Source organism: Acomys minous (genome assembly GCF_964271855.1).
Source record: "Acomys minous genome assembly, chromosome: 7".
Taxonomy (NCBI): domain Eukaryota; kingdom Metazoa; phylum Chordata; class Mammalia; order Rodentia; family Muridae; genus Acomys; species Acomys minous.
In genome coordinates this window covers 73,817,235-73,835,023 of record NC_140488.1, presented here as the reverse complement: position 1 = coordinate 73,835,023, position 17,789 = coordinate 73,817,235, and the positions used below count along the sequence as shown (strand labels likewise).

The 17,789-nt window shown below is 43.5% G+C and overlaps 1 protein-coding gene across 7 annotated transcripts in view; it reads right to left on the bottom strand.

Moving 5' to 3' along the window:
• Positions 1-1,148: 1,148 nt before the first annotated feature.
• The window catches only part of ERCC6L (ERCC excision repair 6 like, spindle assembly checkpoint helicase), a 28,757-nt gene continuing 12,116 nt past the window's right edge, over positions 1,149-17,789 (bottom strand). For 6 of the 7 annotated variants that reach the window (XM_084789454.1, XM_084789452.1, XM_084789451.1 and 3 more), the window contains one exon: positions 1,149-5,064. In XM_084789454.1, the coding sequence (XP_084645580.1) occupies positions 1,386-4,964 (3,579 nt within the window). In that variant the 5' untranslated portion in view covers positions 4,965-5,064 and the 3' untranslated portion in view covers positions 1,149-1,385. Of the gene's footprint in view, positions 5,065-13,089; positions 13,291-17,789 lie in introns of those variants that run through there. The other variant, XM_084789450.1, reaches the window with a different exon arrangement.

Sequence of the window (17,789 nt, the reverse complement as noted above, 5' to 3'; positions counted from 1 at the left end):
CAGGGCACTGGTTGGTGTCCAGAACTGTTTTGGTAGGGACTCTCAACCACCACACTGGGTGTCACAAGTGATGAAAGGATAAAGCGCTCAGTGTTATATAGTTGCTTTTCATTCAGTACAAGATTGTCTTGTTTCATCATGAGTAGGTCACCCTGAGCCTTAGCTGTTTCAATTCAAACACAAAAAACACTACCTTCCACCTCAAAGGTTACGGTAAGGATTAAACAAGAGGCCTGTGCAATGTATTCAATATCCATTTGCTGGGGGCCATAAGCTAGTTCTTTGGTGACAGCATATACTATGCTACACTTGATATTTCTGAGGGTGAATCACATTCTTATCTAGTCTACAACCCAAAGAGAGGATGTGATAGCATCAAAACACCAGCATAAGTGGGGCATGGTGTTGCACACCTTTTAATTTCAGCTCCTCGGAGGCAGAGGCAGGCAGATCTCTGTGAGTTCCATGCCAGCCAGGGCTATGTAGAGGCTTTGTCTCAAAAACCTGAAGAAAAAAAAACAGCATAACTTGTTTGAATAAAAGCAGACAGTCAAAGCTGAGTGAAGAATGACTAACCAGTTGGAAGTGACTCTAGGGCAGGTTACAAGTGCCAGTAGAGGTATTGTCTGTACCTAAGCTGGAAGTACAAACTCCACACTGCTAGGAATGTCTTAGAGGTTATTGTAACTAAAGAGTTTCTTGTTAGCAGACAGGCAGTTCAGCTGGCCTGCCTTCAGGATCCTAGCAATTGCTTATGTCAACATCTGCCACCACTAGATGCACCAGAGGTGTGACAGATCTAAGGCCCACCTCCTATTCCCAACTATGTGCTTTCTCTTCCTCTGTCCCCCCTGCCCCCCTGGTTTTCAGCTTCTGTCTGTTCTCTGTCCTAGGTGCCCGCTTTCTCTCCCTCCCTGCCCCCTATCTCTCTGCCCCCATGGCTCACTGTCTCTATCCCTTCTCCAGACCCTCCCTCCTCTCCCCTCCTTCCCTCCCACAATAAACCTCCTTATACAAGCCCTGTTGCATGGCATAATTCCTTAGGGAAGTACACCTTGACAAGGGCCCACCATAGTGTCCCCCCAAACATCATCATACATCATAACATATCTGCTTATCTATCACCTTGTGAAAGAACATAAATGGAAAACACTTGAGAAAATTTATTTTCAGATCTGAGCTACTAACAGACAAGATGGTCCTTTACAGAGTAAAATAGAATAGTTTCACAAAAACTTTAGGCACTATCAATTAAAAATAAAAAACACTTCTGAATGTTTGCAAAGTATGCCTAAGGGGGGAAAAGTGCAATATTCAAGGGAAGAACTACTGAGCAAAACTTTTATATACAGTTTCATTTTAGACATAAGTAGGCTATAAAGTTCTCAAGTGTTGTTAAGTTGCTTATACAAACTTAAGGTCATGAGCATGACCTCAGGATCTGCACTTTTTATGTCAAGTGCTTTAACTAAGCAGTTGAGAGCCTCCTGGACCTTCCCACACTCTTTCAGCTCTTTTCCACGAGCTACGAGAGTCTCATAGTCATTAGTAGCCTCCGCTGCTGGATCCTGGGGAAGATCAAGCAAAGGGTCACTTGACAAAGGTTCAGAGGCACAGGGAGAACTCTGTGGGGCCAGAGAACTGGGCTCAGACACAGGCAAGCTGCTGGGCTCGTTTCTTGAGGCCAGCGTTTCCCCAGAAGGCTTCTCTTCCGTGTGTTCTGAGGCTTCTTCACCACTGTCTTCTGAATGACCTGGAGCACTCTCCTCCTCCTCTTCTTCCTCCTCACTGCTGTCATCAAGCCTTTCTGCCATATCTTCCACATCATCTAAAACCACATTGATTAGAGACCTCCTAGAAGCCAGAGATCTCCTAGAATTTAGGGACGTATTTATATTATCAGGTATTTTAGGTGAAAACCTTCCAGATAGATTGGTGTCATTTTGGGGAGTTGAAGCATCAAATTGTTTCACAGATGAGAATGGAAGGGGAGACATACTAAATGAACTTGTGCTGGAAGTACCTTTAAAAACATCATCTTCATTTTCGTCATCTGAGAGGATCCTTCTAGCTTTGTTTCTTTTTTTCACACTCATCATTTGTAGTTCTTCCTCACTCTTATTAGATGAATCCAAACTGAGATTAAGTGTTGACTCTGCCCTGGAGTTAGCTGCAGGGCTCTGCAAGTTATTTTCTTTCTCAACACCTTCCAAAAACTTGCTAGAGAGATTTTGTCTAATGTCTGCAGAGTCCTCCAGGAAAAGATTGAAATCACATGCATACTGTGGTGGTGATTCTAAAAGGTTTTCTTCCAACTCCAACTGGGGCCTTACTTCCAACTCGCCCTCCATTGCTTGAGCACCCTGCAGTGCACGAGGGGATGCTGACAAGTCATCAGATATTTCAACCACAGGTTCATCTGATTCTCTGTTTTGATTTTCATTTGCTGTGGGACTGCGATGATATGAAACCACACTATCCTGTAGATCTAAATTTGGCCAAAGAGCAGCCTTGCTGGATTGTCCAGGAAAATCATTAAAACTTCCCGGGAGGTTCTCCGGCAGGGCCTCTTGCCTAGGCGATGCTTGTAATGCCTTCGGCACGGCTTCATTTTCAGCTGCAAAATCTTCTGCAGGTCCCACTGAAGAGTCAGTCCAAACTCCTCCTGTACCCCCAGCCCCCTGGGGTGAAGTAGCTACAGTGCCAGTATCAAATGTAGTTTCGCAGTGGTGCTGATCACCTTGCAGCAAAGTAACATCATGTGCCTTTGAGTGCTCTTGGGGCTCACTCTCTACAGATTGATCAGAAATGTTTATACTGGCCATTTGAGAACTGATAGCCTCTACCTGGGTAGGATAAGTCAGAAGGCGTGATGGTCGAGGCTGGGGTTTGTTCAATTCGGGACCTTTCTTCTTCTGTTGATAAGGAAATTCCTGTGCTTTGAGCCAGGCCTCTTCACTGCCAGTTCTTTGTCTTTCCATTGTATATTGAGACTCAGATTCAACAAGGAATTGAGCTTTCTGAACTCTCTGTTGAATATACTGAGAGTCTTCTAGCATGGCAAGCTCTTCTTTAACAGACAGATCATGGGTGAACATCAAATCATGGTCTGAGATTCCTGCTATGCCCAGCGAGTGCAGGAAGGCAATATGCTCATCTAGTTTCTCATCAGATCTCCGATGAGCAGAATGCAGAGGCTGAAGCTGCATCTGGGTTGCCGAGTTCTGCAGATCCCCAACTGTGAAGAGCTCTCTTAACTCTTGTTTGGTGAAATAGCGGAATGGATTCTTCTTATCACCAGTAGTTTGTCTGATTAATGAGTCCTTGAAAACCTGTCTTCTATATATCTTTTCTTCTACAGTTCCACAGGTGATTAGCCGATAGACCACTACATTTTCTTTTTGTCCAATTCGGTAAACTCTATCCACAGCCTGAGCATCAGTTGCCGGGTTCCAGCTAGGGTCAAAAATGACCACTCTAGTTGCTGCAGTTAATGTTAGGCCAACACCACCTACTTGAGTGGTAAGTAGAAAAACCGAGTATTCTTTATTTTGCTGGAATAACTTAATTCTTTTTTCTCGTTCCCAAAGATGGGTAATTGTGCCATCAATGCGCAACGTCTTAAAGTGCTTATTCTTTAAGAGGCGCTCAATGATGTTGAGAATTTTTCTCGACTGAGAAAACAGCAGAGTTTGATGTCCTTCATCTTTAAGTCTCTCTAGCAGGGCCATTAAGAATATCATTTTTCCAGACTCTTGCATCAGTGTACTGTCAGTTAAGTGATCAATGCTGTCCACATCTGAGGCATCTTCTTGCTCATCTTCATCTTGAGCAGAGAATGTGGCAGTCCCTAGATTCAGCAAATTACAAGCTCGTGCAGATAGCAGCCTAGGGTGGTCACAGAGCTTCTTTAAGACACCCAGCTCAGCCAGAGGTGAACGTGTCTCTGTTAACAACAACTTGATGTGATCTAAAGACACAAACTTCCGATAAATTTCCTCTTGTAAAGGCACAAGACGTATCCACACAATTAAATCATTTTTCCTGGTGAGGGAAAGCATCTCACAAATGGTTTCAACACCTGGATTCTCTTTGCTGAGTCTGGCCTCTGGGTTGTCTGCCTTTTTTGTCAGTACTTCTTCTTTGGTCCTCCTGAGAAAATAGGGTTTTATGATTTCCATTAAGTTTTCAGATATCTTTAATCCCAAGGCCTTCTCCCCAGGGGTAGCATCTTTCTCTCTTGCTCTAATAATAGGATTTTCATACTCCATTTTGAAAGTTTTTAATGTTCCTAACAAGGAGCCTTGGCAAGCAAAATCAAATAGGGACCACAGTTCTTGCAAATTATTCTGGATTGGCGTTCCTGTGAGAAGGAGGCGATTACTTGCAGGAACAGCACGAGCACATATTGCTGACTTGGTAGAGGCACTTTTGATCTTATGGGCTTCGTCAAGGATGACATAGTCCCATACAAATGCTTGTCCATTAAAGCTTGCAAGTTGTTGCCAATTATTGATTAACATTTGATAGGTAGTGATAATGACACCATTCCTTTGTTGAATCCGTGTCAGGCTTCTAGTACGTTCTTCCTTGCTGGAGCCATGAAAGGTTTTGACTCTCATTCCTGGAGTCCACTTGGCAAATTCTTTGACCCATGTATTAATGAGATTGGTTGGCATGATCAATAGCACATGATTCACAAGTGAAGCATCAAACATGCCAGACAGGAAAGCAATGATCTGAAGAGTCTTTCCCAATCCCATATCGTCTGCTAAGATGCCCCCTTTTCTTCCATCCTTATACAGGCTGTAGAGAAAGGCGATGCCTTCCTTCTGGTGCTCAAAGAGTTTCTCATACAGCTCTCGATAAAGCAGCAAGCCAGAGTTGCACACATCTGTAAATTCGTCATCTTCTTCTTCTGCCAAATGCTCCAAAGCTTCTTGCAGTTTTTGGATTCTGCTCATCACCTTTTTGGTGGGAAAAATGTCCTTTGCCAAGCTGAAAAGTTTCAATGCTTCTTCCAGATCTCCATTCTTAGCTGCTACTTTGGCTTCTTGCACATATCTGTTTTTTTTAAAGGTAAAAAAAAAAATGATATGGGATTAGGAATGTAGCTCAAGTAGTAGACCACCTGCTTGGCATGAAGGAGGCTCTGAGGTCAAGTCCCAAGAATGGAAACAGACTGAACATTGAATCTATGAAAGCCTAGAGTCCATTTTAGAATCCAGACTGTAGTTGGGCTTTTTTAAAAGAAAGTCTCAATATCTCATGCAGTTCTTCCTAAACTCACTATATAGCCAAGTTGTCCTTAAACTATCCTCTGGACTCTACCCCACTTAGCACTTCATGAGTGCTAAGAATTTTAGGCATGTGCTTTGCCCAATGTTATGTGTGGTGCTGAGGATTGAACTCAGGGCTTTGTGCATACTAGGCAAACAATGTACCAGCTGAGGCTCATCCAGCCCAGTCACTGAGTTGGGTTTCTAATGCCCTCCATTCAGAGTGGCAGAGATTAACAAAAAAAAAAAAATAAAAAGCATTCCATTGTACTTGGAGTCAAGCACTACAGAGGCTGAGACAAGATTATTAAAAGTTCTAGGCTAGGGCAGGTGAGATGGCTCAATGGGTAGAGGGGCTTGCCACCAAGTCTGATGACTGAGTTTGATCCCTGTAACCAAGAGCTTGAAGGAAGCGAACTGAATTCCCCAGGTTGTCATGTGGCCTACAAACATGCTGTGCCATGTGTATCCACCCACCTACACTGACATAGATGGAAGGATGTAAAGAAAGAAAAACCTTGTTAACACTCTAGGCCAGCCTGGACTACAGAGTTAAGACCCTGTTTCAAAACAAAAAGAAATACAGTTAGACATGCTAGTATATGCTTATAATCTCAGTACATGGAAGGTAGAGATGGGAGGATTAGGAATTTAAGGCCAACCTTACCTACATAGCAAGTTTGACACCAACCCAAGTTAGATAAGACTGTTTCAAAAACCACACAAGAAAAATAATGGATAATGGATTATAGGAATAAATGCTCAATATTATTATTCCCCAGGGAAATGCAAATCAAAGCTATAGTGAGACTCCATCCTGGCCCAGCAAGATAGCTTAGCCTGTAAAGCACTCTCAGCACTAGCCTTACAACCCCTGGAAGCCATGACAGAAGGAAGGAAGCAAGTCCCCAGAGCTATCCTCTGACCTCTGCACACACATATGCACAGCTATCGCACGCAGTTAACAATAAGTAGACAATTAAAAGAAACTCTAGCTCATTCAACTTAAAATAACTAAGACAAGTGCCGGCAAGAAGACAAGAATTTGGGCTCAGAGGTTAAGAGCACTGGCTGCTCTTCCAGGGGGTCCTGAGTTCAATTTCCAGCAACCACATGGTAGCTCACCACCATCAATAATGTGATCCGATGCCCTCTTCTGGCATGCAGGTGTACATGCAGACAGAGCACTGTATACATAATAAATAAATCATTAAAAGAAAGAATATTATGAAAAAAAGACAAGAATTTGAATTTGAGGAACAATCTTTACATACTGTTGAAAATATACATTAGTACAGCCTCTATGGAAGACAATATGGAGGTTTATAATCCAATTACATCACCTCTGGGCATTTACCCACCCAAGTCAGTCAGCTTACTCTAGAGACTCCTTCATACCCATGTTCATCACAATGCTATACATAATACCCAGGTCATGGACTCAGCCAGGCTTCCCAGCAACATGATTAGAGAAAGTGTAATATAAATACACAATTGGGTATTAGTTGACCATAAAAAGAATGAAATTAGCAGGGCATGGTGGTACACACCTGTAATCCCAGCACTCAGGAGGTAGAGGTAGGTGGATCTCTGAGTCAAGGCCAGCCTGGTCTATAAAGTGAGTCCAGGACAGCCAGGGTTATTACACAGAGAAACTCTATCAGGATAACATAGTGTTAAGAACAGACTTAAACTGCTCAAGATTGTCTTGTAAAGCTTTATAAACAAATATAAAAAGAGTCTCAGTTATTTGTGTGATAGCCGGGTTAAGAGAGGAATTAAGAGAAACAAACGCAGATATATAAAAATAACTTTAACACTTAGGTCCAGAGGCAGGGCAAGAAACCAGCTAACAGGTATTACATAGAAAGGAGAGACTTGGAAGTACATTTAAGACAGTGTGGAGAAGAAAGAGCTTTTTGGCATTTAGTTTTTGGTTTTTGGCTTTTTCCTTTAGGACATGAACTAAGTAGAAAAGTCAGCTGGATGCTTCCTCTGCCTCTCTGAGCTAGCAAGTTTTCATCTTAGCATCTGACTCTTGAGTCTTTATTGGTAAAATCAAATAATTGGGATTTTTTAAAACAATATATGTGTGTATGTGTATGTGTGTGTGTATGGCGAACGTGATAAATATCTGTGCATCTATTAATTTGTATACTTACTATGACTTAAAAATTATATATATATATATATTTTAAATATTTTTTGTTTATTTATTATGTATACTGTGCACATCAGATCACATTACAGATGGTTGTGAGCCACCATGTGGTTGCTGGGAATTGAACTCAGGACCTCTGGAAGAGCAGTTGGTGCTCTTAACAGCTGAGCCATCTCTCCAGCCCCAAAATTATATTTTTAAAAAAGATAAATAACATAAAAAAATGTTCCAAGTTAGTTATCAGGAAAATGCAAGCCAAAATCAAAGAGATACCACTTTATAACCCCGTAGTGGTACTGGGGTAATGACTAAACAGTTAAGAATTTCTTTGAGGGGCTGGAGAGATAGCTTAACAGTTATAAGAGCTGCTCTTCAGAGGACACAAGTTCAGTTCCCAGCACCCACATGGCAGCACACAATTGGCTGTAACTCAAGTTCCAGAGTTTCTGACTCCCTCACACAAACAGACATACATGCAAGCAAAACACCAGTGAGCATAAAATAAAAATAAATTAAGCAGCTGGGCACAGTGGCACACACCTGCAATCCCAGTACTCGGGAGGCAGAGGCAGGATGAGGAGGAAAGAAATGTTATTTGCACACACACAAAAAGATTGCACTACAAATCGTTTTAAATATGGGTAATGGTGAGATAAATACCACCAAAGTAGTTTATACACACACACAATACATACATACAAACAAGTGTCATAATGAAAGCTACTATTTTATATAATACATTCTCAGTAAAAAAAAATTTAAAAAGATACAGTTCAGGCCTTGCTTAAGGTTCCTTTCTGACCCCGTGCTCCAGGTAGATCTGTTGTTTTTGTTCAATATTCCAAATGAGTGTGCTTGGTGTGTCTTAGAGTTGTTATTGCTGTGATGAAACACCATGACCAAAAGCAACTTGGGGAGGAAAGGGTTTGTTTGGCTTCCACTTCCACATGGCTGTTCATCATTGACGGTAAGTCTCAAGGAGGGGAGGAACCTAGAGGTAGGAGTGCTTCAGAAGCCATGGAGGACTGGCTGCTTATTAGCTTACTACCATTGGCTTGTTCAGCCTGCTTTCTTATACTGCCCAGGGCCACCAGCCCAGGGATGACACCACCCACAGTGTCCTGGGCCCTCCACCATCTTTAAGAAAATGCCCTGTAGGTTCGTCTACAGCCTGTGAGTTCCAGGACAGCCAGATAATCCCTGTATAAACAAACAAACAAAACAACAACAACAACAAAACAAAATAAAAAACAAACAAACAAAAAAGATGCTCATGCTGGTCTTGAACTTGGGTATTCAAGTATTGAGTATCTTAATGAGGCTCTATTTCAAAGGTTTTTGTTTATTGGTTGGTTGGTTTTTTGAAACAGAGTTTCTAAGTGTAACATTTCTGACAGTCCTGGAACTTTCTCTGTAGACCATACTGGCCTCGAACTCATAGTGATCCACCTGTCTCTGCCTCCCAAGTGCTGGAACTAAAGGAGTGCGCCACTACCACCTGGCTCAAAGTTGTTCTGTTCTGTTCTGTTTTGTTTTGTTTTATTTTAAGTGAAAAAGAATGACAAAGCACTTTCCCAGGAAGCATGAGAACTGGGTTCAATCACTAAGACTGGAGGTGGGGAGGTGATTCCATTAATGAAGTGTGGCTGCAATTACAGTTAATTTAACTTCATTGGATTTAGAAATGCTTAGCAAGTTAGTAAAACACACCTCTGGGCTTGTCAAAGAGCAGCTGCAGGGACAGTAAGATTCTGAGGGCTCTGACATGAGTGATCCTTTAATGGACGCATACTATGATAACATTATTGGAAGTCTCTTCTGGCCTACATGTTACCCTTGCCCTCTCCTGTTACTGCTTTGCTTTGTCATATCCTCCCTGTACTGAAACCAATGGAAGCATGAGGAAAAATAAATTCTCCTAGCACTTGGGAGATAGAGGCAGAAGTTCTAGGCTAGCTTCAGCTACATAGTGAGTTCCAGACCAGCCTGTGCTACATGCGACTCCAGAGGCAGGCGGATCGCTGTGAGTTCGAGGCCAGCCTGGTCTACAGAGTGAATCCAGGACAGCCAGTGAAACACAGAGAAAGCCTGTCATGAAAAAAACAAAACCAAGCTGGGCGCAGTGGCTCACGCCTTTAATCCCAGCACTCGGGAGGCAGGGGCAGGCAAATTGCTGTGAGTTCGAGGCCAGCCTGGTCTACAAAGCTAGTCCAGGACAGCCAAGGCTACACAGAGAGACCCTGTCTTGAAAAAACAAAACAAACAAAAAGCAAAAAAAGAAAGAACAAAACAAACAAAAAAGACAGCAGAATCCACGCAAGTCTCTGAAAGGTGGCAATACAGAAAGGGCCGCAGTAACTTGTAGCCACAAGGCATGCAATATAACTGATATGTTAAATGATGTAAAGGGAAAAGATAACTTCAAAAAAGGAGATCAAGGAACTAAAAGGTCTCTGTGAGTTCAAGGTCTACAGAGTGAGTTCCAGGACAGCCAGGGCTACATAGAGAAACCCTGAGTCCAAAAAATAAAAATAAAAATAAAAATAAATAAAAAAAAGGAAAGAAAAAGAAACTGAAAGGGCAAGTACTGGTAAAATAATCTGTACAAACACCAACACTGAAAAGACTGTGATATGCCTTCATGCTATACACTACGTCTTCAACAGCTACACGGTAACCCAATGTATGGATATGGGTGTACTGGTAGTTATTTCACAGTTGCCCTGTCACGTATGTAGATTGGGCTGAGATGTAGCTCAATGAGAAAACACTTGTCTAATATGCAAAGTGCTACCTAGGTTCAATCTTCAGCACAACCAACCAAAGAATGTAATTATTGTCGCCTTCTAAAAATTCCTACCACTAGCAATAAATACAACAAAGCATGCAATGCATCTATGTGTACACACACACACACACACACACACACACACACACACACACACACACAAATGATACCCCGGTGTATGAGGAAACAAAACAAAATTTAAAGAATAAAAGGCAACTTATATAATTGAGGAAAATATCTGATAATATGACGAGTTAATGTTCAGATATCTAGTTTGCCCTTTCTGCTGATGGAGCACCAAAAAGTTCAATACAGCTGGGTTTGGTGGCGCACCCCTTTAATCCCAGCACTCAGGATATAGAGGCAGGCAAATCTCTGTGAGTTTGAGGCCAGCCTGATCTACAAAGTGAGTCCAGGGCAGCCAAGGCTACACAGAGAAACCCTGTCTTGAAAAAGGAAAAAAAAATTAAGCTCAACACATTGACAAAGCCAGACTTTCTACAGAGTATGTGTCTTTCTAAATATATTTCAAACAAAGATGTTTTAAAAAATAACAAGTAAAGCCGGGCGTGGTGGCGCACGCCTTTAATCCCAGCACTCGGGAGGCAGAGGCAGGCGGATCGCTGTGAGTTCGAGGCCAGCCTGGTCTACAAAGTGAGTCCAGTCCAGGCTACACAGAGAAACCCTGTCTCGAAAAAACAAAAACACAAAAAACAAATAAACTTCTCTCTCTCTCTCTCTCTCTCTCTCTCTCTCTCTCTCTCTCTCTCTCTCTCTCTCGGTTTTTCAAGACAGAGTTTCTCTGTGTAGCCTTGGCTGTCCTGGACTCACTCTGTAGACCAGGCTGGCCTCGAACCCACAGTGATCCACTTGCCTCTGCCTCCCAAGTGCTGGGATTAAAGGTGTGCGCCACCACGCCTGGCTCAGCACTCTTTTCATCCTGAAATCTAAACAATGAACCTCATAAAACGACCTTAGAATTTCAATTGCAAAAGAACATTCTTCCAGAAAAACAACTAAACCAGCTCATATATTTTACTTAATTTAATTAAGCTTGATTAATTTTTAAACCTTGTTATAAATTACATACTTTGGGATATGAAGTTGGAAAGTCACAGACTTTTATAGATAGCCATTGTGAAGACACCAGAGCTTCGACTCTTGTGACACATACACCCATGTACCATCCTTTGACCCAGGTCTAAATATTTATAGATTCATTAACTTTGCTTCACTCTGGGTAGTCTTGAAATTCTTTTCTCCGTTTTTATCTAAAAGGAGGTCCCTCGAGGGAGAACCTCTACAGGAATCTCATCAGAATACTGGTCACACTGTCCACTGCTGACACTAGCTGATCTTTTTTTTTTTTTAATGTGCCTGCATGTATCAGTATGAGGGTGTCAGATCTTGGTGTTACAGACAGCTGTGAGCTGCCATGTGGGTGCTGGGAATTGAACCTGGGTCCTCTGGAAGAGCAGACAGTGCTCTTAACTGCTGAGCCACCTCTCCAACTCCCACTGGCTGATCTTTAATTCAGTGGGACATGGTGATACACACCTGTAATACCATCACTCTGGAGACTGAGGGAGAAGGATGGGGAGTTCAAGAGCAGCCTGGGCTTCACATAGTAAGGACCTTTCTCTAAAGAAAACAAAACAAAAGTCCATGCCTAACAGTGGTGGCTAACACCTTTACTCCCTGCACTGGGCAGAAATCAGAGGCAGATGGATCTCAGGAGGCAGACGTGGGTGGTTCCCTGAGTTCAAGGCCAGCCTGGTCTACAGAGTGAGTCCAGAACAGCCAGAGCTTCACAGAGAAACTCCATCTCAAAACAAAACAAAACCCTACAATTCAACAACATAAATCTATATGCTATAGAAAGACTCCATGGTTAAGAGCACTGGCTGCACTTCAGAGGACCCTGGTTCAATTCCCAGCACTCACATGACAGCGCTCACCCTCCATAATGCCACATACCCCATTGCAGTTGTAAAGTTGTAATCTTTTCCCCCCTCTACTCATGAGTCATCGTTTTGAACATCTTTTCGTGTACTTGTTTGCTCTTTTTTTTTTTTTTTTCTCAAGAAAGGGTTTTGCCCTGTAGCCTTGGCTGTCCTGGATCACTGAAGACCAGGGTGTTTTGTTTGCCATTATTACTGTTTTTAAGAGAAATGTCTACAAGTCCTTTGCTTATAATTTCTGGAGATTTTCTTAAATTTAATATTATTTAGTTCCATTTTTATAGGTGTGGGTGTTTTGCCTGCATGTGTGTCAGCGCACCACACGGGTACAAGAGCAGTCAATGCTCTTAACCTCTGAGTCACATCTCCAACACTGTACTATAATTTTTAATAGTTAAATATTCCTCTCCACACTACCAAGCTCCGACTCAGCCATCTGGTGGAAAAGTATTCATTCACAGGGCTTACTGGCTTCTTTTCTCCTGTTTTTCTTTCAGCCACCGCCCGTTATAATTGGCCAATCTTTCCTTTAATGCCAACACTCTGGTCAGGAAATGGAGCATTTTACAGCATATATTATTTCTTTTTCAGATCCCCGTTTGTATTACCTGACTACTAACAACTTGGGGACTATTTTCCTCTCTCTTTCCCGCACAGGCTAGGACTTCATTAACTAATTAACTAATTGAATTAACTAAGTGAAACTCGGCCTCTTAAAGAGTTCATACTGAAGTCATTTGACTAAGGTGGCAGGGCGCGCGGAGGCAGGGGGGCTCCCCAGGTTAGAAATCGGGTCAAAGCCACAGGTGATTCCTAGGGGACCGTGGGCATGGGAGTCATTACCGCCCCAACTCCAGGCTAGGGACTGCGAGCTAGGCCGGTTCGCAGGCCCAAGCATACCTCAGGTAGTTCGCAGCTAGCTGTGGACTCAGTGTCTCGACTTCCGCTAAACCTTGGGAAGCCTCCATGGCCAAGGAGACGGGAGGGATTTCCAGGAAGAGCCGCTTTTGAATTTCGCTCGCTGCCGCCTGACACAGGCCCGGCGCGCTACCAAGACCGGAAGAGCCATCCGTTGGTCTCCAGGCTGGCCAATCCAGGATCCGGCACTCCGGAAGAGCGTCTAAGCCCCGCCCAAGAAGGTCTTGCGCCTGCGCCCTGGAGCATTGGTGCTAGCTGGCGTGGTGCTTGGTATTGGGCTGCGTGTTCACGTGACGGCTGGCATTTTCAGTTCCGTCAAAACTACGGCGGTGAGTTTGAGTGTTGAGGGCGAAGGGAAGGGGTAGAGAGAGTGAGTAAATTGCATGCTTGTTTCTCTTGTCCTTGTGAGTGGAGGATATTATATTGTAATGTTCCATAGAGGGCTCCATTTCCCCTTTCCCTCCCTGCCAGTGCTTGGCGCTTAACGTACTTGGAATTCAAACACCCAGAGGTGCAATCCTGCAACCTTAAGCTGACTGAAGAAAGGTTTTCAAAAGACAAAGCCTAAGCCCCTCATGGTGGTGCACACCTCTGATCCCAGTGTTTAGAAGGCAGAGGCAAGAGGATCTCAAGATCCATCCAACCTGAGCAACTCAGTGAGACCCAGACTTAAAAAATAAAGAGTGCTGGGGCTGTGCCTCAGTAGTAAAGCACTTGCCTAGCATACATGAGTCTCTGGGTTCTTTAGTATTGTAAAGATAAACAAACACTAATTTTGTAGACCAGGCTGGCCTTGAACTCACAGAGATCTGTCTGCCTCTGCCTCCCAAGTGCTGGGGTTAAAGGCATGTGCCACCATGCCCAGCTGATTTTTATGTTCACACATAGAATCTTTTGTGTGTGTGGTTTTTTTTTGTTTTGTTTTGTTTTTGTTTTTTGAGACAGAGTCTCTCTGTGTTAGCCCTGGCTGTCCTGGACTCTCTTTGTAGACCAGGCTGGCCTCAAACTCACAGTGATCGGCCTGCCTCTGTCCTGGATGCTGGGATTAAAGGGGTGCACCACCATGCCCGCCTCACATATAGAATCTTACTATGTAGCCAGAGCGGGCCTTAAACTCTCACTTTTTGTTCCTCGGCCTCTTGAGTATTAAGATAACAGGTGAGCACCTGTGTCAAGCTTTGCTTTTAAGTACTAGTTGATTTTTTTTTTTTTAGTGAAGTAGGGTCTTAATCTGCTCAGGCTGGCTTTGAACTCTTAACATTCCTGCTGGAGTCCTGTGAGTTCTGGGATCCCAGCCTTGTGCCATACATCCAGCTTGTATGATTTGAACTCATATTTAAGAGTTCAATTTCTCTACTGAGAAGATCTTTAGAGCCAGGGTGGTGGCACATGCCTTTAATCCCAGCACTTGGGAGTGCTCAAGATAAAGGAAAACAGGTTTCTAGTTGCTATTGCAGTGGGCTGCCCCATATGTAAATTGTATGTAGAGGTTGCCACTCAGAAGCTGATGTACCCCTTCTTCTCTACCTTCCTAGCTGCAAGTGATCCCCAAAAGGCCCTGACCGACTGGAAGGAAGGACTAACCCTCCTTGCATCCTGGATATTTTCTTCAATTTAAAAACATTTATATACCAGGCATGGTGGCACACACCTTTAATCCCAGCACTCAGGAAGGCAGAGGCAGGTGAGTCTCTCTGAGTCCAGCCTGGTCTACAGAGTAAGTTCCAGGACAGCCAGAGCTACACAGAAACACTGTCTCAAACAAAACAAACAAAACATCCACTTATTTATTTGGTATATATGTGTGTGACCGTGCTGTGGCAAGTATGTCCTCTTCCCCAACCTTTGGGCCATTTCTAGTGCTTTCTGGAGCCCCATTTGCTCACCCAGGGGCTCTAGTGCTCCAAGGAACACCCCACCAGAGCTCTAAATCCTTCTGGCCTCACTCAGCGGCCAGAAATAAGACAGACTGAAGGGAACCATAGAGTGGATAAGAGATTCACAAGAACAGCTCTGTATCCCACTTGGCATGTGAAAGGAAGGTACTGTTCAAAACACTTTACATACTCAAACTCTTGCTTATCCCCATTTTTAAATTTACAGTGAATCAAGAATCCCTGTTTCCCCAGTATCTCTCAAGGAAATGGGGTTTCAAAAGCTGTCCCTAAGCTAGGCATAGTGTCACGTGCCTTTACTCCTAGCACCTGGGAAGCAGAGGCCAAGCCAGGGCTAGGTAGTGGGGCCTTATCTTGCAAAAAAAAAAAAAAAAAAGAAAGAAAGAAAAGAAAAACCCCCTAATCATTATTCATTTTTAAGTGTGATATCAGTATTAGTGTAATTTCTAAGTCCTTACCTGTTAAAGAAGCATAATGAGGTATTTTTAAACAAAAGGATGGGCCATCTGGAACTAACATTGAACTCCTGCGGTAGGGATGCAAAGGAGAGGGGCAAACAAAGATTATTGAGAATTTCTGAGGCTCCTTAACAGAGGTTCACGATGATACTCTCCTCTGGATGTCTGCGTGTGTTTGAACTTTTCTGTACCAGAGGCATTTAAAAGCAAAACAAAACAAAAAGTGATCTGTAAATTACACCGAGTGTCACCTATGCCCACAGAGTGGAAATAAAATAATGAGGCACAGTGGGAGAGTTCAGAATGGGGACGTAGAGAGATGAGGCAGAGTGACAGCAACAGTGCTGGCCAGGCCCCGTCCTACACACTCTACCTATACTAAGCTTTGTACTCCTTACATGAGTTTTCTGGGTATTATTATCATCATCACCCCTTTGCAGATGAGAACACTGAGGCACAGACAAGTTAAGTTAAACAGGTCTATGGGCTGAGACTATGACTCAGTTACTACAGTGCTTGCCTAGTATGTACCAGGCCCCCCGGTTCTATCTGCAGCACCCCACATAAAAGTAGACGTGGTGCGCACGCCTTTAATTCCAGCCCTCGGGAGGCAGAGGCAGGCGGATCGCTGTGAGTTCGAGGCCAGCCTGGTCTACAAAGTGAGTCCAGGACAGCCAAGATAACATAGAGAGACCCTGTCTCTAAAAACAAACAAACACAACAAAAAAGTAGGTATGGGGTTAATCTGTGACCCCAACACCTGGGAGGTGGAGGTAGGAAGATCAAAGTTCAAGGTCATCCTCAGCTACGTAAATCTTAATCTCAAATAAAACCAAACAAACCATCTGGGCGCAGTGGTGTGGGTCTGTGATCCCAGCATTGGGGAGGCAGAGGATCTCTGTGAGTTCGAGGCCAGCCTGGTCTTCAAAGTGAGTCCAGGATAGCCAAGGCTACACAGAGAAACCCTGTCTCAAAAAAAACGAAAAACAGGGCTGGAGAGATGGCTCAGAAGTTAAGAGCACTGGCTAGTCTTCCAAAGGTCCTGAGTTCAATTCCAGCAACCACATCGTGACTCACAACCATTTACAATGAGATCTGGTGCCTCCTTCTGGTGTGCAGGTGTACATGCAGGCAGAATCTTAAAAAAGAAAAACCAAAACCAAACAAACCACTAAGGGGCTCTAAAACCAAAACCAAAACCCACCAAATAACAACAACGAAAACTTTCTTTCCTGGGGTATGGGACTGGTTGGTGTGCAACTGATTTTCTGTTCCGCCAAATGCCCCTCAGGTTCTGTCTCTTCCATACCCACACTTGACCCTTCCAGTTTCTGCCTTGAGGTAAGGAAGGAATATCAGGTCCTCACCAACAGCTGGGCTTTTAACTCCCCAGGCTCTAGGTGCATGAACCCAAACGGCCTCTCAGTCATCTTCCTCCTCTCTCACTCTGATAGAATCTTCCTATGTATCCCAGGCTGACCCCAAACTTGAGCGCTTCCTCCCTTAGCCTCCTGAGTGCTGGGACTACAGGTGTGCACCCCAGAAGACTGCTTTTCTTTATAAATCACATAGATTTATGCTGAGCATGGTGGCACATGACTTTAATCCCAGCATTTGGGAGGTAGAAGCAGACGGAGCTCTCTGAGTTCAAGGCCAGCCTGGTCTTCTATATAGCAAGTTCCAGGGGAACCAAGCCTACATAGTGAGACCATGTCTCAAAAACCCAAAATCAATTACGTAGATTCAGGTATTTCAGGGTAGCAATGGCAGAAACAAACAGAAACTCGCAAACAACACAAATACCATAAAAGAATGAACTGCTTGATCAGTGTGATGATTTGGGTGACTCTCATAGGCACCAAGTGAGATAGGCCCGTCTCCAAATGTTAACAGTGCTTAATTTGGTTTCTTCATAGTTCAAGGACAATCAATATGAATCCCTAATGGAAATCAGTACAGTACAGAGGTTGCCTTTCGCAGGGGTCAGGTGAGGCAACCAGAAAAATGGAAATGTGTGTTTGTTTTTTTAAGATTTATTTATTTATTATTATGTATACAATGTTCTGCCTGCACATAACACTTGCAGGCCAAAAGAGGGCATCAGATCACATTACAGATGGCTGTGAGCCACCATGTGGTTGCTGGGATTGAACTCAGGACCTTTGGAGGAGTAGTCAGTGCTCTTAATCTCTGAGCCATCTCTCCAGCCCTAAATATGTATACTTTATTTTTGTCTTATGTTCATCAGTGTTTGACTGCCTGCATGTCTGTATAAGAATGTCAGAAGCCCTGGAACTGGAGTCGCAGGCAGGGGTGAGCAACCATGTAG